At 35.9% G+C, this 21,673-nt stretch overlaps 1 protein-coding gene and 1 long non-coding RNA gene across 2 annotated transcripts; both read right to left on the bottom strand.

The window, feature by feature from the left end:
* Nucleotides 1-1,475: 1,475 nt before the first annotated feature.
* Nucleotides 1,476-17,061, bottom strand: cad (caudal type homeobox). The gene is made up of 2 exons (XM_018002489.2): nucleotides 15,869-17,061; nucleotides 1,476-3,039 (listed from the first exon to the last, which is right to left on the bottom strand). The coding sequence occupies exons 1-2, from the start codon at nucleotides 16,623-16,625 to the stop codon at nucleotides 2,567-2,569; spliced, it is 1,230 nt and encodes a 409-aa protein (XP_017857978.1). The 5' UTR covers nucleotides 16,626-17,061; the 3' UTR covers nucleotides 1,476-2,566.
* On the bottom strand, nucleotides 13,577-15,859 carry LOC149269624 (uncharacterized). The gene is made up of 2 exons (XR_016269000.1): nucleotides 14,837-15,859; nucleotides 13,577-14,774 (listed from the first exon to the last, which is right to left on the bottom strand). It is a non-coding gene; the product is annotated as an uncharacterized LOC149269624 (long non-coding RNA).
* Nucleotides 17,062-21,673: the final 4,612 nt, after the last annotated feature.

Here is a 21,673-nt window from a genome sequence, read left to right as displayed (position 1 = left end):
TGCCTAGTGATTTATACCCTCTTTTCTTCTGAATAGTATAAGAGTTGCAGTTGCCAGCTCGGACTGTCTGTCTGTCTGTCCGTCCGGCTGACTGACTGTCCAGCTGCCATAAAATGTACGAATGATCTTTTTAAGATCGCTCACGAACGAGGAAAAAAGTTTTATGATATGGCGGCTGACGGCTGGTGCTGTTGCTGTCTTAATTGGCACCCATAGGATTGTCAGAATCGACCCCTAGAGCTACACATACACTCCAGCATTATCCAATCAACGTAACTTCTGCTTACAGCTGCGCCATTGTCGTCGTCGTCGTCGTCGTCGTCTTCTTCTTCTTCTTCGGTGCCCATAAAAGTTTATGGCAGACCAAAAAGTAACGTTCGGTCGAAATTTGAAGTTTTTCGTTCACTTGGAAGACTCTCCGGTCAAGCTGTTTCGGTATGTCTCTATTAGCGATGACAATGGCTGAGCATGCAGCATCCATCCATCCATCCGCAATGCAAAAGATTATAAATTTGATGCCATATCGGCCATATGAATGTATATATATTTGACGTTTATGCATTTATTGCTGTGAAAAAATGTTAATTCCTTCTACACACTTTTTATGTCTGTTTGACTTTTACATTTAGTTTTTTTTTTTTTTTTTCATTCCATTTTATTTTTGTTGCCTTCTCGCCCTGCGACATAGTTGACTCTTTTGATGCGATATTTTGCCTTGGCATTGACTGGTTGCTCGTAACGAATACTATGTATTAATTGGCAGCCATCAATAAATCGAAAAGTGAACATCGTAAATCAATCGAAGCGAGAAAGCGAGATTTCGATTCATTTCCGTTAATATCTAAAGTGCGGCGTGCAGGCGTAGACAGCCTTGCTCTTAGGGTCAAAGCAAGCAGAGCTTAAATTCGTCAAAGAGACACGTCGTGCATATACATATGAATGTATGTGTATGTGAGAGCGAAAGAGACTGTAAGTAAACGTGTATGCTCCAAAAAGGGCATAGCTTATGGGAGTCGACAGGAGTTAACACTAGCGCAATGAGAAATTAGTACAGTAAAACTTAAAATGGATTAGGAGTAAAAATAGAATTTATGTAGATAATTTTTTTAATTAATGCATGTAAAAAATACATATGTATATGTATATTAAGTGGCCTGATCCCTTTATTTACATAACAAAAGGCGGCGCCCATGCAAAGCTTTAACTCGCCAAAGAAAAAAGCATTTCATGTGTGTGTCTCTGCATAGCATTCTTCTCTTACTATTCCAATTCAATTACATGCAAGACGCATACTTTACAAGCAAACAGCGACGACCATTTGGCGTGAGTGTAACAGAGCAAGCAATAGTGTCAAGCGCTTCAATGGTGTTTGAGCGAAGAAGGCGTAGGCTAAGCAAAATCAAATTGACAGCGGTAGGTGGAGCATAACAGCTGAGCCTGACGAGTTTACTGTAATTTTACTCAAATTAAAAGACTTTATTTTTTTAAATTTTATATTTTGTTTATTTCAAATAGCACATGGATTTTACATAAATTAATTCTGCAGCCATAATTTAACTAAATATTAAATGTACATGCGACGTGTGCAGACAAATGTTGATATGTGGGCAAGTTTTATAATTACTTAATACATATACATATTGTATGTATGTGTGTGTGTTTAGATATGTGCATTTTCATTTGCTGTTTTATTAACATTAAATTCAATTTAGTCTAGCAGCTAACTAACTAATTGTTATTACATTGCATTTAAGTAATAAAAGTTAAAAATGTTGTTGTGTTATATATGTACAAGTGTGTGTGTGTGTATGTTTGTGTGTAATCAAATTGCACCAAAAGAAATATTTATACATTTTTCTTTTGCATTTAACTAAATAAGTTGTGTGTGTTGTGTTTTCAAAGCAATTAGATAAGCGGGACGGCTATACAAATTGTAAACGTATATTAATATATATGTATGTATATGTATATGTATATGTTTTTCTTGTTGTTTGTTAAATTTGTTTTCTGCTTTTGCAACTTAATCACTATTTTTATATATTTGTGTCTCTGTCTTTCTTATAGGCTAAACGTTAACTTTGAACAAAAAAAAAAGAAAACAAAACATAATACATACAAAAGTTGTTTACAAAATACAACTTACATATACATTTATATATATGATATATAATTAATTGAACATAAGGTTTTCTTCAAGTGCTTATTTAATTAATATAAATTTCTCTTGTTTGCTGCCTGGCTGTGGGCGTGGCCGTTGAAGGCGTGGAGGCGTGCGTTGAACGCTGCGAATATACAATCACAAAAATTAACAACGTGCAATATTCAAAGGCGCCGCCGCCTCCTACTCCACCTCCCACCCCTTCTCCTTATCTTTATCAAGCTGTAGAAGCAGTCTAACTGCTTGCCACGCCCACTTTTCTATAACTAGAAGCTAAGCCAGCTCACTGGAACACGTTGCATAGCTGGTCTCCAGCTGTTGCTGCTGCTGTTGCTGTAGCTGCTGCTCCATTAGATAGCTGCTCCCATTCTGGTAGCCATGCACCTCATCACCTGCCTCATAATCAGGTCACATTGATAGTGTGCTCACGCCCACACCCACCGCTGCAGCGGACATCTGGCTGCTGTGCTGCAGCTGATGGGAATGGGCAGCCACCGCCAGCGAATGAGTGTGAGCGGTCAGGTGAGGATGTGAGTGCAAGCGCATTGCGGATATATTCATGGCAGCCATGGGATTCATGCTGTGCAGCGGGTGCTGCAAGTGCAGGCCCGGTTCCAGCTTGGCTTTCGCATCCAGCAGCTGACTGTACTCCGAATGCTGCATCACACCTGAATCGCTGCCCTTCTTGTTCTGCTTGCGCTCCTTGGCGCGTCGATTCTGGAACCAGATCTTCACCTGACGCTCCGACAGCGACAGCGATTGGGCCAGCTCACTCTTACGCCGTATGGTTATGTATCGCGACGTACAGTACTCCTTCTCCAGCTCGAGTCGCTGGAAGTCTGTGTAGACCACACGATATTTGTCCTTAGTACGCGTTTTGCCTACAAGGAAACAGAGAAAGATATATTCTGATTAGTTAAATTAAAAATTATATAAAAAATTATATTTATATTTATAAATAAAATGTGTTGCACAAGTTCTATAAAAATTCTAAATGCAAATATTTATTGTCTAGGAAAACTATCTGAGTTCCATGCGAAATTAAAGTTTGAAATTTAAAAATTAAGTTAAAAAACTTCATGAACTTAATTGCAATTGAAAATAATGAAAAAACTAGATTTTTGGGATCTAAGAAAATGAATCTGATCTAAAAATTCTATTTATATTATATAATCTAATGGAAATAGTTTGATAGCTTGAAACAATATTGCTAAAAACTATATTTTGTATAGAAGCAAATTCTATAGACCTGTATATCATAAGAATAAATTGCATTTTATACAATAGCTAAAATGATGAACTCATATCTCTAATTGCTTTTACTATTATTTTAAGATATCTTGCGTAGGTAACCAAAGATCGTGTTGCCGTCACAACTCAACGCCACGTGCGATGAGTGACTGACTGACGGACTGACTGTTAGTCAAACAGTTCACTCTCGTCATCGTCATCAGACTGAGTTGCAGTTCGCTGACAATATTTGAATTGAGATAGGCCATAAAAAAGGAGAAAGAAAGAACCGCCTCGTTGGCCATGTCACGATCAAAAAAAGCTTGTCAGGCCTGCTCGAGCGGTAAACATCAAAATTCGAAAAGAAAATGGAGCAGACACCTCCGTGAAGAGAAGCCCGAGTTACCTGTCTCATTGAAGGTAACCTTTGCGGGTGTTGCTTAATTGTGGCGCTCGCTGCGCAATTAGTCAATCAAAATTCAAATAAATGACAAACAGCCAAAGACGAGGCATGAAAAAGGCCACGGGATCAAGTCATGAAAAGTTTGTATGTATATGTGTGTACTATATATGTATATAGTGGTTGTTTCTGCTTACGTGATAAACCCACACACTACACACACACACACACTAACACACTCAGGGTCCACAACTCGCTCGCTCGCTCGCAATGCAAACACATTTTTTTTCTCTTTTACTTTTTGGTTGGGATTTTGCTCTAATTTTTTTATACTATTTCTATGTGCTGCTTTGTAAGCAACAATTAAAATCGAGCAAACAAGCGAACAAACATAAATATACAAATATTTTCACAGATGATAAGTTCAAGCGACATTAGCTGAGAGATAGGCCAAGTGGAGCAACAGAACGTGTAGGTGTTAAAGACCTTAAAAATGCGCTACAATGATATACGATGATACGGAATACATATACATATATGGGTTAGTTCTCTCTCGGTCTCGATCTCCCTGTCTCTGGTAAAAAGGGAAAAGCAGAAAGCTGCTGAAATTATTGAAATTCATGAAAATAAGCAATTTGTCTATTGGAAAACTACTTCAACTTTTGTTGAGTAAGAGGAGTTAGATAAAGTGTTACTGACTGCTTAATACTCTATTCATGGTTTATTTTATCTTATTTATTATTCTAGTGTAAGTCTAAATTATGACTGTTTTCCAAGATACTTGGGAATTTCCTATAAATGTATTTCTTATTTCTGCTTCTCACACGTAGAAAACTAATATACTCTCATCAATGCGCTCATCTCTAGAGTGTTTTTCAAACAAAACTTGCATAATTACCGTTAAGCTTCTCTTGCTAATCTCTCACACACTTTCGTTTATTTTCTACACTGAAAAATTGGTATCTTAACTTCAAGTTTAAAGAAAAGATGAAAAAAAGACTAAAAATAAACAATATATTTTATCTTAAAACATCAAAGCTTATACTTTTTTAGTCAACTCACTCACAAAAAATAAAAAATAAAATCCTCATTTGCTTATCTTTTTTAAGTTTACATTTTGAAATTAAAAAAAATATATGTATATATATAAACAACAATTTGAAAATTTTCGAATGAATTCATATTTCCTTTTGCCAAAAACCGATCAATAGGAAAAAGTAACAAGATTTATGATTTTTAAATTAAACAAAAAAAAAAACTTCATATTTCTTACTTAAAATTTACTCAGCAAGCTAGAAGGGGTTACACACAAAAAAGAAAGTGTACTACAAAACAGTTAAGGCACAGCAGTTAACAGTTAGCAGTTAAGACCCCCTTCTACTTAGCTCTTATCTGGTCCGACTCGCATTCGTATTTATTCTTTACACTTTTGTTTAGACATCAAAATTTATAACATTCGCCTCATCATCATTAACAACATCGTCGTCGCCGTCATCGTCGTCTTCTGCTTCTTCTTCTTCTTCTTCCTCTTCTTGGTCTTCTATTTGCTTAGACACAAATGTGGCAATCGTCATATAAATGTTAAAGCCTCATTTCAGCTAAAGTCGACACAATTTTTAATCTATCTACAGTTCTCGTCTCGCTCTCATAATAAATCTCAAATTTTTAGTCTTTGCCATTTTGTTGTTGTTGTTGTTGTATTTTGTTTAGTTGCGCGTGTTCTTGGCTAGCTCAACTGATAAAGTAGGCGTTCTAGAGTGTGTGCGGGGGCGTGGCTGGCCATCATAAAAATACGCCTAATGCTGATAAACCAAAAAGCTTATTTAGACAGACTTAGACGTCGCTAGCTGGCAACGACGAGTCGCTGGATTTGCAAGAAACTGCACAGCAAATATTTGTCATCATTAAATGGCAAAAAAATACAAAAACGCGAAAAAACTCGAATTAAAAAATAGTATTTCGTAGTAGTATTTCTGTAAACTTAAAAAACAATAATTTAATATATATCTACATTTTCTGATTTTTGCAAACTTTATTTCCCAACATATTTATCAAATCTGACAAAGGAGAGGAGAGTTTTTAAATCTGAACTATGATGAAAATGCTACGTCAGATATCTATATATATCATAGTTTTAACTAATGCATAAACAGCCCAACTACGAACGAGTTGTCTATGGGCAAGCTGGAGCTATTTTATGAATCTCCACAGGAACCAATCAGTTAAATAGGGATTGAAAGGGATCTGCTAAATGAAATTTACATACTAAAAATGTATTTTATAATTGATTTTATTATATAACAAAAAAATATAACTCAAAACTTAATTATAGCTGATTTTTACAATTCTGTGAAATCAAGTCAAACCTTCTTAACTGAGTAACTATATATATATCATATATAATGCTGTGCTTACTATCAAGGAAATCATCAGACCCTAAGCTAACTTTAACTAAATTTAAATTTAAATCTTAGTCTAACTACTATCTCATAGTCCGCTATTATGATAGAACATAAAGTCTTTTAAACATGCTTAAGATCTTTCTCAATTTAAGATATGCACAAATTTTGTGTTCTTTATCTTTTGGCACTTTCCATACAAATTTCTCACACCTAAAAGAGACACCAAGTGCAAACAGTAGAAGAACTGGAGCAGAGATTGTTATTGTTGTTGTTGTTGCTTTAAACGACATTGGTGCTAGATGTGGCTGTATCTGACCTTCACGGCCATAATCCAATAAATTGTGTATACCATATATAAAACTATAAAGCCAGTTAAAACCCAACTGAGTGTTTTATTATCTGCACACACAAAACAGAGACAACATGAGAAAGAGAGAGAGAGAGAGAGACGGTCCCCATTATAGCTGATGAGGAGCATGTCTAACGGAAAACGCAGTCTGCGCAAATAGTGCACAGATCTTCAGAATGAATCTGATAAGAATCTGACAAGATTTAAGCCAAAGCTCGTAATTCAATAGCAAAAAACAGAAACAGAAAAGATATCAAGAACCATTTTTGCAAATAGAAGAAACAAGATTTTTTTGGGAGATTGTCTAACAGTAAAGGACGCAGAGATATATATATTTAGGGTATTTAAATATATATATAGGGTATATATATAGTCGTATAGTTATGCAAACACAAGTTGGTAGATTTTATTTGTAATTAAATAAAATGCTGGAATGCACAAAAGAAAAAGGTGTGACATTTTTTTATGACTTTGTCACTGGCTCTTAATGCGGCTAGTGGGGGAAGACACGTAATTTATATATATTTATAGATATAGTACATAGGTAAGTCAAAATGAGTCTAAAAAAGCTATGAACAAATGCTTAACACATAACATTTCTGATTGAAAAAGTTTGGGTACATATATGTTGTGTTCTATAAATATGTATATATTTATTTATACATATATACATGCGTATGTTTATAGTATATCGCTATGTTGGATTACTTGACATTGCCTATCAATTGCATATATCTGTATATGTATATATGGGCGGCATAGATCAAATGCACGCACTTCGTAATCCCTATTGAGGTCTGTATCAACACACAAATGAGGGAACATAGGGCGTTGCAGTTGCAATTGGAGCTGGAATCGGAGTTGCAGTTGGAGTTGGGAGTCTAAAAGGCTTCGTTGATAAGCCTTAATAGCTATTTGTCGCACACTGAGTGTTATTACATATGTCTATAGAGTTTTCATTGCATTTTCATTCCGTACACCGTGCGAAAAAATTTCAATAAGAATTTCATGTTCAATATGAGCTATATGCTCATCTATCATCATGGTTATATATCCATCCACATCAGTCTATCTATATAGATCGTAATAGAAATATGTATATTTAAAATGAACGATCGTATAATTTATAATTAATCTATTAAATAATATATTTTTACATATATTCATATTCTTCTTTCTTTCATTATTCCTTCTCTTTCTTTTGCACACTTCTAATAACTTTATTTATACATATATCATTAACTATGGATTCCTTTAAATTCCTATAATAAATAATCATTCCATTTGCCAGTTCGTCATTCGTGAATCATTTGCAACTATCAAATTCGACTTTGAGCCACATTTCTAGACTGTTTGCCCATAAATATGTGTATGTATATAAAAAATCGAAGTAAATAGCTAGCACTTGCTCCTGTTTTGTCCCTGACCTTATCAATAATATATCTCAGTGTAGTAATTCACAACTGGCGAACGTTTCTTTTTTACGAGTGCAACCTATGTATTTGTGTTTTCTAACTGTATGTGTAAGCAACTCGCCGACAAAGGGAAATAGTGCAAATAACAACAGCAACAACAACCACAACAGCAATTGCCAATAGCTAGATAGGCTTTTCAAGATTATATAGCGCAGGAGGATTATGTAATTTATATGAAAGAGTATATATCTACTACTATTTAACTAGGGCGCAAAATGGAGCCAGGTTAAATCGTAAATGATTGTCAAGAGACTCAATTGACAATTTGTGCAATAAATTATATTAATATACGAGTAGGTAGCGTTGATTTTTCAAACAGCTGTTGCCAAAACAGCTACACTGTGACAGTTACAGTTAGCCGGACATGCATCCAGAAAGATTGCGGCAATTATGTTCACAGTTCCCAGCGGGCCAATCACAACAGCGACCAAGGACACAAGAACATTTACATTACATTTAACCGTTAACTGTTGCGGTTAGTTACGGGCCAGTTGGTGGTTGCTCGCTCGCTCGCTCGCTCATTCGCATGCTGCGTGTGTTAATTTGTCACTTGCGGTACATCTTTATCTATGGGCGAGTGTATGCGGGGGGTGCGTGTGGGCATTGCCCAAGATGATGACAAAATATGACCGCAAACTAGTTGAAGAGCGCACAGCATGTGAAAACAAATCTATTGGGAGACATTTATTACCTGACAAGTCTACACACTCTCTTCCCCTCTCTTTCTCTTTCTCTCTTGCACTTTCTATTTAAATTTCGATATTAAAGCTTTAGTCTGGGTCAAAAGTTTCGACAAGCAAAGTGCGCTCTCTCACTCTCACTCTCCACTCCTACTCCTCAGCAATTTCAGTTATTGCACTCTGGGGATATGTCACTCGCAACAGCCGCAGCAGCCGCCGCAACTCACTTGACTTTTCGAATACACTCAACAATTTGTTTCTGAGCTCAACTTAAAGTTGAGCAAAAATTTTGCGGAAAGCGTAAGTGTGGGAGAGAGTGAGAGTTTGTCTGTGTGTGAGCATCATAAATGTATTGTGATGGCTGTAGCAAGGCAGAGACAACAACACTAACAGCAATGGCAGAGGCAGCAGCCTGGAGCATCATCTAAAGCTCACCACCCAAGCGACAATATAACAATAACATTTATTTGGCATTTTGCTGCTGTTTTAGATGCTGTTATATCGTAAATATTAGCTCAAATTACATCATAAAATCATTTGATTCGATTTGACGTTTATTTTATTTTTCCTTTCCTTTTTTTCTTTTTGCCTTTTTTCCTTTTGGATTCCGGAAAATTTACCACCTTTGCGGCTACTGCGGCTGTAGAAATTTAACATGTATAAATCAATATCAGCAAGATTTAGCAGTAGAGTTACAATGTCTAAGACTATTAGAGTTAAGAATTAAGTGTTTAACAAGATATATTGACATCCTTTAATCCCTATTAAAAAATTGCCTACATTTTACTTTTGTGTTCTCTAAAATAAAGAAAAATACTACGCATTTCATTGCTCATCAGGAAAATTAGATCAGCTGTATAATTTCCATCAAGCATAATTAAAGTTCCACTAATGCTTTGCACGCTAGCCATAATAAATAACTCTTTCGTACACACACACACACACTGGCGCGCAAGAAAGAGGGTGAGAAATTCAAAATGGCGTACATCAAAGTCGAAACATGCGACATGCGAGGCAGGCAGCGCGTTTTATGAGTGTGTGCCATGCATATGCAGAAAGTACAACGCCTCCAAAAACAGATACAGACTACCGCTCCCTCTCTCTGTCTTCTCCCCTTCTCCTCCTCGCCCACTCTCTCTCTCTTATTCTTTCTGTTCTCCAAGCCGAAGGCGCGCCCCGGCACGCAGCCGCTATAAATGCCAAAAGGAAATGCAGCGCAAAAAAAAATAAAAAAAAGAAAGAAAGGAAAAACTACATATATTATCAGATCGCGTGCAGCGGCACAAACGAATGCCCCACGTACGTGCCGCAGCCAAATTTGTGGCACGCAAAGGCGGAGCAAGCTGAGGATGTTGGCCATATACACGCATACATACACACATACATATATCAAACGTGGCCAACACGCCATTTTGCCCGCGGACCCCATTTATGAGTGTGTCGAACACCGTGGAGGGGGAGAGTTGGCTTAGAAAATGACAGCCAATGGCCGCAATTTAAATGCCGCCATTCGAACTCAAACTCTGATGATGTTGAATTTCGAACTCTAAGTCGACGTCGAAGCTGCCATTAAAGTAATAAATTTCAAGAAAAAAGTTATTTTCAAATTTACGTTAATTATTTCGAATGCGACTCTGCGCGCGGCATGCAATAAACATTTTACAATCATATGCTATAGACATGCATGCGTACAGACATATGCATATTCATATATATGAATATTCTGCATATATATGTACATTAATAGTGTTATATGCCATATACGACTTCAGTTTATTTATGGGCGGCGCATGCAAGAGAAAGGAAAAAAAAACAAAATACAACAAAAAAAACCCAAGATGAAATAGCAACAGTAACAGTACGAAGAAGAATAGAAGCATGCAGTTATTTAAATACATACATATAGAATGAGAAAGAGTTAGAATTAGAACTTTAGATTCGTACCACCTGCTTCCAGCAATTCGGTAAAGTCATCTAAATTGGGCGTGCTGCACAGTTCTGTGATTGAGTGCGTTTATAAGAGTAGAAGGAGAAGTATAAGTAAAAGTTATAGTAGTTAGCTTATATTTATGTATGAGCTGATCAGATATTAAAAAAGCCAAGGCTCCGATGTAATAATTTTAAGTTAATTATTAGAGTATTTATTTCTAGTTACCAAATAATATTTGATCAATATTAAAAGAGGTTCTGAGACGATAGAGTTTGCTTGTATTTCAATAACAAACTTATAACTTATAAGAGAAATATAAGATTTAGTTTTTATTGGAATTAAAGACTTTTTATGATCAGATATTTTGAGTTCTATTTATTAAAGTCTACTTTGAATAACTTGGTAAACTTTGATGTATATGGGCCCAAATAGACAGCATTATAAGACTATTTATTAATGATTTGCGCTTCATAAAATTATTAAAGAAAACTGAAAATAATATACCATAAATTTTGCGTGTCTGTATGTATGTGTATTAATGCCTTTACCTTAGCGACGGTGTGAACTATAAATTGTCTGGACTTTTAGAGTCTTATCTGGAAACAAGGTGAAATACTTTGGGTCAACGTGCAACAATATTTGAATAATCTCTGCGGCTGAGCGCACTGGGCAAACAGTGAAGCGTGCCCGAGATGCAGCTGCAAGACCCTAAGCACTAGACTACAAAACTGAGATATGGCGTGGGAAATCAAAACAAATCCAGGCTAATAACAATAACACTAATAATAATCATCATCATTATAATCATCATAATTAAAGTGGTATAAAAATCAGAATATTGCTACCATATACAACAATATTCATTGTTATGGTTGGGGGCATATAATTTAGTAGCGATATTTTTAGGGCAATATTCTGTTGACCAAAGAAACATTTCATTTAGTTTTTTTTTTTTTTTTTTTATTTGGCTTTGCTTTTTTATAATTATTGCTACTTTATTGTATTGTTAAGCGATTAACGGGCATTGCGCTCACAATTTATATATGGAGGCTTCATTGGCCTGCAAATCTTGGCTATAAAAAGAGAAACGTTTCTCATTAAGCTGGACACGTTTCTAAATATTTACGTCAATCAGTGGTATTATGTCTATGGAATATGCACAAACAGAACATGTGTGGGACCGTACAATACGTCGTATGCGGTATATTTTGATTGACAATCGGCTTTAAACGTCGCTGACAGAGCTTAACGAGCAACAGCAACAAATTTTGTTGTTTATGACAAAAGGAAATGTTTAGATTCGTAGGACAGTTTTAAAAATAATTATTGGACATATTTTCTTACACATATTACAAATATATTTATTAAAAAATGATTCACAGATAAACAAAAAAATGTGTGTACTGATTGCAATTCCATGAGTTGATAATGAAAGAATTTAATGGATTATATTTCGCGCAGTGTATGAAACATGGCATATGAAATAAGTGAAAGACCCAAAATTAATAAATAGAATAAATATAAAATAAGAATGAGTAAAGTATTAATAAGTTAATAGAGGTTAAATTTAAGATGGTCGAATGTATTGTGAAATTAGAGAGATTCAGGCACTTTGGCAGGGTAAAAATACTAAATAAATAATCGAAATTATTTTTATATATATTATAAAAAATGTTTATGCTTTATAGACTCCGAAAAAATTCTTATGTTTTGGTTTTTTGACGATGCATAGATAATTTTCATGGATCTATTTATTTTAACTATATTTAATTAGAAGTATAATTATTAAAGAAGTTATTACAAATGTTTCCAACAGTATAAATTGTAATAATTCAATTTTCTTTGTCTTTCATTAGCTTCATAAGACTTTGATTTTCAATAATTCAATCATCAATATTTGAGTCTTTCATTGTCTAGCTAAAATTTATAAGACCCCAAATCCAAGGCGCCTTAGCGAACAACAGAAAACACAGTCAACAAGCGATATATCTATATATACAGATATACACACCTTTAAATATGTATCGTAGCTCAATTTCGAACAACATATAGAACACACATACTACATGTGTATATTTTGTATGAGCAGGGCTTTCTAGCTACTTAGGAACAACAACAAATTTTTTAGTTATTACCAATATCAATGCCAATACAAATAATGGTTCACAATATTTAAACAACTAAGTCCAAAGCAAATGGAGCGCTGATGAGAGCTCACAAGAGAAAGAAAGAGAACGAGAAAGGGAGTGTGTGTGCTAGAGTGAGAGAGTACATATGTGTGTATGTTAGTGCTAATCCTGGTATGTCAATCATGGTTAGCGTTTGTCAGACGCAATGTCGCTCTGCCTGTACATATATAGTTAGATCATCATTATGATCATCATTATCATGACGGACTGGGCTAATCAAGCAGCAGACTTCATTTTGACACATGTCCCCGGCCATAGCCACAGCCAGAGCTACAGCCACAACCAGGGAACATTGAAGGCAATGCGCACACAGAAACTAAATATTGATAGCACTGATAACGATCGAACATCGACATCGACTTCGAATTCGAGTTGGACAGGCGACAGGCGACACGACAACGAACGCCGACTGCAACCTAAGCTGTGGCCATTTTTAATGGCTTATCATGCAACCAAATAACGCACGTTTATATATAGTATCTAGCAAACATTTACGCCTCTAGGCGTACACACATACACTTAGCGAAAAACTAAACGGTAAATTGTTGTTAGTCTTGAACTAGATTTTACTAATTTTTAAGAATTTATTTATACTAAGGATACACGAAAATTTGTATTTACTTCTTTCAAATCCTTTTTTTGACCGAAATGTCGTTAAACTATTGGAAATTGAATCAACCTAGAATTTCCACAAAAGTTAAAAATTTGTATGAACAAATTTATAAACTTAGTTCATTTGATCTTGATCGATTTTTTTCAGTGCTTATTTTCAAAGTTTTTTCGTTTTTTTTTTTTTTTTTTTTTGACTGACGACATTGGGGCTATGAAAAATTATGCTTTGGCATATATTGTATGTGCCCCATAGATAGCTTTCCCCTCTCTCACTCTCTACCTCTATCTTCTCTCTCTCCCTCTTTTTCCCTTCCCTCCTTTTCCTTTCTCTGCTGGAAACGTATATAAATGTTGTGCCTATTGACATATTAAATCTCAATGTGTCATGTGGCATTAAGTTTTAGGCCCAGCCCCATCCGCACCTGGTGTAGCCTAAAGACATGTTAAACCCCACTCAGCCCCAGTTTATGGACAACTAGCTTAACCTAGCCAATGCCAGCTTATCTTTGTGTCAAGCCAAGTTAAGGTTATTTCTTACTGAATGTTATGGACATTTGGCTAATTTTTTTTTTAATAACGATTGCAAAGATTTGGCCATAAATGTCGCTATTTAGTTTTTATTGGAAGTAATACTAATTTTTATTGGTTTATATTGTTTTAATCAATACTCCGCTCTTATCAGTTCCATAACCAGGCTACAGATAAAGCCCACGTTTCCATACTCTCATATCAGCCAAAAAAAATATATATATATATATATATAAAATTATTGTTGAAGCAACATAGAAACCCCATCGAATGTACCCATCGGCGACCATTGACAGGCGGCCGTTGCTTTCACAAAGGTGTTCCATTCTATAGGAACAAGCCTGCCCTCTCCTACCTGCCTATCTGCCCTGTGCTAATCTAATCGAAAACCCCGCCTCAGCTATTAAAACAAAAGTACAACCAACACCAACACCAACAACAACAACCGCAATTGCTGAAGAACTTTATTGCCACACCCAATAATCAAGTGTACAAAGTCACGTATACCCTATATGCATACAAATTGACAGGGTATCATTTCGCCCTGCATGGCGCTTAGGTGCAACTGTGTTCTGTATTGTTTATTATTTATATGAATAATAAATAAAAATGCATAATCTTAATTTGTCATCTTGACCCGTTAAAGGATTACAAACAACAACGGGCCGCCGGGCACCAATAAACGTTAATTGCATACCAACCGATTTTATGGGCTTAATGGATATCGTCGATATCGAACGTCGTCAACTTTTGAAACGCAGTGGTCATAAATCGTAAGCGCTTGCGCACGTGTTTTGGCATGAGTGTATTTGCTTGTGGGTCTGTAAAATTGTGTGCGTGAGTGTCTGACTGCGTGATTGCATGTGTATGCATTGGCATTTACATTTGCATTGCTGTAAATGTTAAATGTCGTGTTGGTGGCTGCTGTCATGCAAAATATAAAACAACGAAAATGTGCTCGATACAAAACAAAAGTTTAAGAAGGGCGAAGCACACAAAAGATGATTACGAAGAAGAGGCAGCGGGGGACGGCCAAAGCGTTGAGCTTTTCTCACATAATCAAAGTGCATTGCACAATGCGAAAGTCCAGAGTTGCATTGAAAGCTTTTTCAAAATATCTGCGATGCTAAAAAGTTCCATTCTATTTCATACCCATTTGAAACACTTTTCATGCTGCTAATTGCTGTGAGAGTAGCTTGCCGTCCGGTCTATTTGCATTTTTCATTAGAAACTGGAGTATTGATCGAAACCCATTGAATGTTGTTTCTTTTATAGTTAAATTGATTTACGACACAAAATTAGTCAACAGAGTCGACAAGTTTTCCTCTTTTTCAGGCTGCGGCCGCTGAGCCTGGGGCACATAAATCAAGGCGGTGTGCGCCGTAAAATGAAGACAAACATTTGATTTTTATGAGCTAATGGCCCTTGGAGGCGCACTCAAATGCAAGCAAATTGCTTACGGTTCGTTATAAAATTATGTTTTCTCCTTCTCTCTCTCTCTCTCTCTCTCTCTATCTATCTATCTCTCTCCCTCTCCCTCTCTCTTTAATTTAAAAGCGCGAACAGCACGAGCTTTGACTAAAAGCTGTCTGGAAGACAATGAGCGGGAACTGTGGTGGCGATCCGTCGTTGCGGATGCGGGAGAAACCGAAAAACTGATGACTAACTACGAATTCAGATTCGAAACAAGGTAAACTCCTATGCGAATGTACTCAAAAAGGAGTATGAGAACGAGCTTTAACTGCCGTTATTTTTGCTCTCAACTCTTAACCACACTGCAGACAAAATGTTAGTAATTTGAGCATTTTGGAGAGAAATAACTTAATATAAACATTTTATTTATAATTTACTTTTAAATAAATAAAGGAGACACGCTAAATGTTAGTGTTACAAGTATATATGTTTGTAAGCTTACCAGGCTGGGGTTGCGATGGATATGATGGTTTCTTCATCCATTCGTAATATTGCGTCTTCGCTGGCGATGTGCGATGGTTGTTGTTGTTGGCCGTCACACTGTTGTTGTTGTTGTTATGCGTAGAGGGGCTGTTGTTGTTGTTGCTGCTGCTTAAATGATGGGCCAAATGATGCGGCGATGAGGCAGAGGTGGGAGCACCTGGACTCGATATTTCGCTGCCCGAAACGGTGATCGGTGGCGAAGGCAAACCCTCGGCAATATGTTGATGCTGTTGTTGTTGTTGCTGCTGCTGCTGTTGTTGCTGCTGTTGTGCATGGACAACCGCATCATTGGGCTCGTTCAATTGCGTGACGCCAGCAGCTGGAGCAGAGCTGCTGCTCCCCGAACTGGCAGAGCTGCTGGAGCCGCCGCTGGGCAATCCACTGTTAATGTGCGGATGATGCTGCTGCATCAGCGGATGGGCGACATTTTGGGCGAAATTCTCACCCGTCGCTGTCGTTGAATTGGAGGCCGGCGAATGCCATTCGCTCGCCGCAGCCGCCGCCGAGTGAAACATGTGCGGATTGTAGTACATTTGATGAGCGGCATGATGAGCAGCATGCGGCGAATCCACTTCGCCGAGAAACTGATGATTGGGTGGCGTATGATAGTTGGTGGTCCAATTCCAGGGCTGGCCCGCTGCAGCCGCTGTGGCGTAGGCCAAGTTGGCGTTATGCTTTTGCGAATAGGGCAGCGAATTGTAATAGTGCGAAACCATTTTGAGGTTAGAGCGCGTATTCTATTTGTTGTTGGCGAATTTAATGTTTGTTTACGAAATATAATTTGTTCGTCGTTAGATTTGCCTGCTATGTCTTCTTAGCACTTTTTATTCTCTATATTTTATAAGCACATTTTGCGATCGTTTGTACAAGATTTGCTTATTAAAAACCTCTTTGCGCTTTCTTTGTGTGCGCTTTTTTGCATACACTGACGCATTCACGTTTTTGGAGTTTCTCTGTGTTGGTATAGATCCGATCTATCGATTAACTCTTTACTTCGCTTTTTTGCTATCTAAATATCGCTTCAGGAGTACGCGTAATTTACTGTTTATACAATTTCTACTACGTTTTCTTTATCAACTGCCGTTGCGTTTGGCCGACGATTGTTGCGACGTTAACCGTAGTCGAATACGTACTGAAAGCAACGAACGCGATTACAGATAAAAACAAACCAAGAAACGAAAAGGGAATCGCCGCAGCGCGCAACTGCCATAGTTGGGCTAGTCATCTCGCTCGCACAGCCGTCCGCCGGCTTGAGTGGGCTGTTTTTTAACCCTCATTTCCGTTGCGTGTTTGAAATTCAAGATGGCTTATGTTGTTGCCTTGCAGCTCGCTCTAACTAGCCAGCGAGCAACCCTCTCGCTTGCGCGCGTACCTCATGGCTGGCCGCTTAGGCTCCGCCCACACACTCACACGAACACCTGAACCAGGTAACAAGACGGTGGGCGTATAGACCAAAGAAAAGACCCCTTTTTCCTTTACAACTGCTTCGATTTGTACTATAAACTAATATTGCCGTTGGCTGTGTCCCTAATTAAGTAATTTCATGCGACTGTGTGTGCATTATGCAATTAGTGGCTGTAAAATCCATGTTTTGTAGTGCCATAACTACGGATTTCATTTATTATAGCCAATATATATCAATAGATATATGAATGTATATGTGCATATAATTCATTCAGCCTTTGGCAATTTCTTCCTAGCCTCAATCAACATTTTAATGTTTAGATTTTTTACTTCAGCATTATATAGCTTATTGTGTGTGTGTGAATGTGTGTTTATGTTTACTGTGCAATTGATACTTTCCTTATAAATATCACGCTAATTGCATCATAAGTGGTATAACACCATCAATATAGTTTAAATTTGAGCTGTAAATTTAAAGTACAAATTGTTTATGATAAACAGAAAACAATTTCAATTGTTTTATTTAAGCAGAGTATTATATCGATTCTTGTAAGGAAGTGGAAGACTGAGGACAAGGAAAACATTGGAATAGAAAACACACAATATAACATTTTTATGTATTCAAACATATATTAATCTATTTTATATACATTTATTCATCAAGTTTTCTAATTCATTTTCATAGATCAGTTAATGTAGAATAACTAATAATATAACATATCGAAATGGTATACAATTTAAATATGGCATCATTATTATACAATATGTTTTAAGACGTCTGTAAATCAGAAAGTTCTCTTCCGCAAATGAATTTTCGCCCGTGTTTTTCTACATTTGTTTTTCTCTTTATGTAGCGAATCTTACAAGCCAACTTTAATAGATAAATAGGTTAAGTTAGCTGGAACTATAAATCGGTCAAACAACATTCAAGCCGAAAACCGGCAGAACGTGTCTCGGGATAAAAACTCTGTCTAAAAGAACTTAAAAGACATTTTTGAAAATAAAATATTTGATGAAGACAAATGATGGCCAATAAAGTACAAAAGTAGTGAAGTAATCCTAAGCTATTATTTGGCCTAAACAAGAAAAAATATTGTCAACTCTAACTGTTTCTGGGCAGCCACAACAAAACGTAACGGAAAACTATTGCAAGATGTCAGCCTTTGCCTTTGCCATTTGTTTTGTCCGTCCGATTGAGTAATCCGCCTAAAAGTACCCAGAATTCTCTAGAGGATTAGCGTAAAAAAGGGCGGAATTCATTGATCGTTTAGGAGGCTGTAGAACTATTTCGAGAGAGAGGCTCGCGCTTGCACGGTGAGCGCGAATAATTAGAAATGCATTCAGGTGAGACAATGGAAACCTTTTACACAAACCGACCAGACCGAATTGCTAGAGCAGCAGCATGCAGCAGCCGTTGGCCTCGCTGGCTGGGCATATTTAAATGGCCGTTGGTGTTGGGCAAACAAAAAACCCCTTAACGACAAACACAAACAAACAAACAATTGAAGTTTTATGAGCCAAACAGGCAAAAACTGGGTTCGAGGACAACAAACAAGGCGTACATGTATTAGCGGGTATCATAAAGTTCGCACTACAATTAGTTTGCCCGCAGCCCACATTTTTTTGGTAGTTCATCTAAAATTCTAGAGAAATTCCTTTAGGCCATCTTGCTTTTTACCTTGCCAGCCAAGTCATGTAATATGAGCCGGCAATCATGCGTACCTGGAAGTCATTAGGCGGGGCGCAATCTGTCCATTTTTATTTTTTTTATTTTTATAAATTTAGATACCCCTCTCCTTTCTACCTTGTTTTCTGACCAGCCATTATAGTGAGTCACTTCTGTAGCTCGTAAATTAGAATATGATCGTAAACAATGCACAACAAAAAAGACTTTTAAAAACGAACTTTTTAAAATGCAATTATGTTGATAAAACCATAAAGAAAGCGCCATAAAGCAGATCGGGCGAGAATGGATTGATATAGCCAAAGTAACAGCCACAGCACTCGATAAATGATATACACATATAATGATATACATACATATATGCGAGGGCTGTATAAACAATGAATTACTTTTACTGTACTATAATAAATTAAAAATATTACACACTAATAAAATCAAAGAATAGAAAATTAATGTATATGAACAATTCTCTAGTGGCGAATGTGACATTCGTACGTATTTGAGTTTAAAAAAAAAAACGAATGCCAAAACAATTTTGTATTTTGACGAATAGTGAATCTTTTAGCTCTTGATGTTAGTTTTCAAGATAATCACAAAAAACCAAGAAGTTTGCAGGCTACAAAAAACAAAAAGTCGCTTTTTAAATGAACAGTGCAACCTGAGATTTTAGCGAAACCTTAATTGACAATTTATTACGAATAATTTTAAATTATTAGAAATCGGCACATCTTTACAATATTTTTTATTTGATTAAAAATATTGAGTATTTTTTATTTTTTTTTTTTTTAGTTTTAATCAGGTCGAATGTGACGTGTCGAATGATAAATTTTTTACACCATACTTTTTTTTTTTTTTAATATTTCAGTAGTTGTACATGAAAAAGAGCATTAGAAAAGATTTTCAATATATTCATTTTTTAATTATAACAAAAAAGAGAAAATTCGAAGTATCATATTTACTTGCATAGTGTCTCAATAATAAGAACAAAATGTGCAATAGAAATGCTCAAAACAGAACTTTTGCATTTATTCGGCTTAGTATCTCAATATTTCGAGATGTATTATGATAAAATGTATAATTGGTTTATATTAGTTAAATTTGATGGATTAGTTATAAAAAATATGTTAGCAGAACATGCTTTCATTGACTTTGAATGTTTTGGCTGTGGTTGACCTTTCTGGAGAAATGCCAATATATAGATGAATGTATGTATAGACAAAAAATAAATTAATTATTCATAATTGTAAATATTAGTTTATTATTTTTTTCCAGACATCTGTCAATTTGATCTCTTATTAAAACAGAACAAACGATTTCATCTGAAAATTGCGCAAACTAACAGAAAATATATATTATTTAATTTATATTATATCTATTTATTTATTTTAAGCATCGATAGCTTTATTATGAGCTAGCACTCTTCAGTCCACCCTCGCAGGTATACAGATATATGTATATTTCTCCTATATAATTTGGATACTCAACATTTTGCCGTCGCTTCGCTTGATTGGATTGTCGTCTGTTTGCCTCTCTTTTTTTTCTGTCGCCTTTTTATAGCCATGACTCCGCAGCAAATGAGCCGAAAAAACAAGCCCCCTCACCCCTTGCTTTTGTCGACAATACAACTCCCCGTCCGCCACGCCCCACTCCACCAAGCAAGTGCATTTGACGCCTTTGTGTTTACCGCGATAAAATATCTTTGTTAATCAAACAAATTAAACAACGAAATTTTTTCGTTTTCAAAAAAAGGAAAACCCCACAAAAAATGAGCATTAAGTAAAAATTATTTTTGGATTTTGGAATCGTAAACAGCGGAATTTCTCTATAAAACACTACAGCAATATAATATATAACTAATTGATTTTTAATCTGATTTCCGAAAATTCGACGAATTTGCGATTATTTCTTATGAGTTTGCGCAAAAACTTTCATATAATTTCTTTGGTCATGAGTAATTTATTTGACCAAGGCCAATTGCTTTGCCTCGATAGTTTTGAAGCAAAGATTAGCGGCTTTTATAAGTTAAGTTCAGTTGAATTCAAGAGTTATAAGTATAAGACGAAATATATCACAAAGAACTATATTACTTTATTTTTTGTAGAGATCAACAATATATAATTATAGATTAACTCCAAAAAATCTTATCTTGTATTAAGACAATAGTTATTATCTAAGAAATTTGTAAATGGATTTGTTAAGCAAGATGGAATCTTAGAGTATTATAATAATGTAGATTAAAATAGTTAATAATCAGAGCCTCTGTTATAATCTGTAAGAATTTATTAACTATGGCTGAACCTCTTGAGAGGCAATGAAAAGAAGAAAGGCAATGCAATGCAAAGGAATCAGGCAAGAGGGGGAGTCGACGAAAAATGATTTCAGACTCTAGATGAGAGGAAACGATAGGTGATGGAAGGAGTTCGGGAAGACAAGAGTAAAAGGTAAAGTTTAGTTTAGCATAGTTCTCGAAAGGAAAAGCAAGAAAAGCGATCCAGCAATAGGAGGTAAATGGTGATCAGAGGCAAGGGGAACAAAAACATTAAAGAGAACAAATTTATATATTCATTAATTTATGATTTATATATATTATACTCATGAAATACGCGATAATCTTCAATTCCCTGGCATTATCAAAACGAACCCAATTAATCTTTTCCATCAATAAAAACACATAAA

This window comes from Drosophila arizonae, chromosome 3 (genome assembly GCF_054131065.1).
Source record: "Drosophila arizonae isolate 15081-1271.41 chromosome 3, UAZ_ARI_1.0, whole genome shotgun sequence".
NCBI classification, from domain to species: domain Eukaryota; kingdom Metazoa; phylum Arthropoda; class Insecta; order Diptera; family Drosophilidae; genus Drosophila; species Drosophila arizonae.
The sequence above is the reverse complement of the archived record's forward strand: the minus strand, read 5'-3'. Positions and strand labels throughout refer to the sequence as shown.

Excerpts from the sequence above, each read along its gene's own strand:
- cad (XM_018002489.2), bottom strand. The coding sequence starts at position 16,625 with ATGGTTTCGCACTATTACAATTCGCTGCCCTATTCGCAAAAGCATAAC. Across the intron at positions 3,040-15,868 it reads TCCATCGCAACCCCAGCCTG|GCAAAACGCGTACTAAGGAC; the intron begins GTAAGCTTACAA and ends GTTTCCTTGTAG.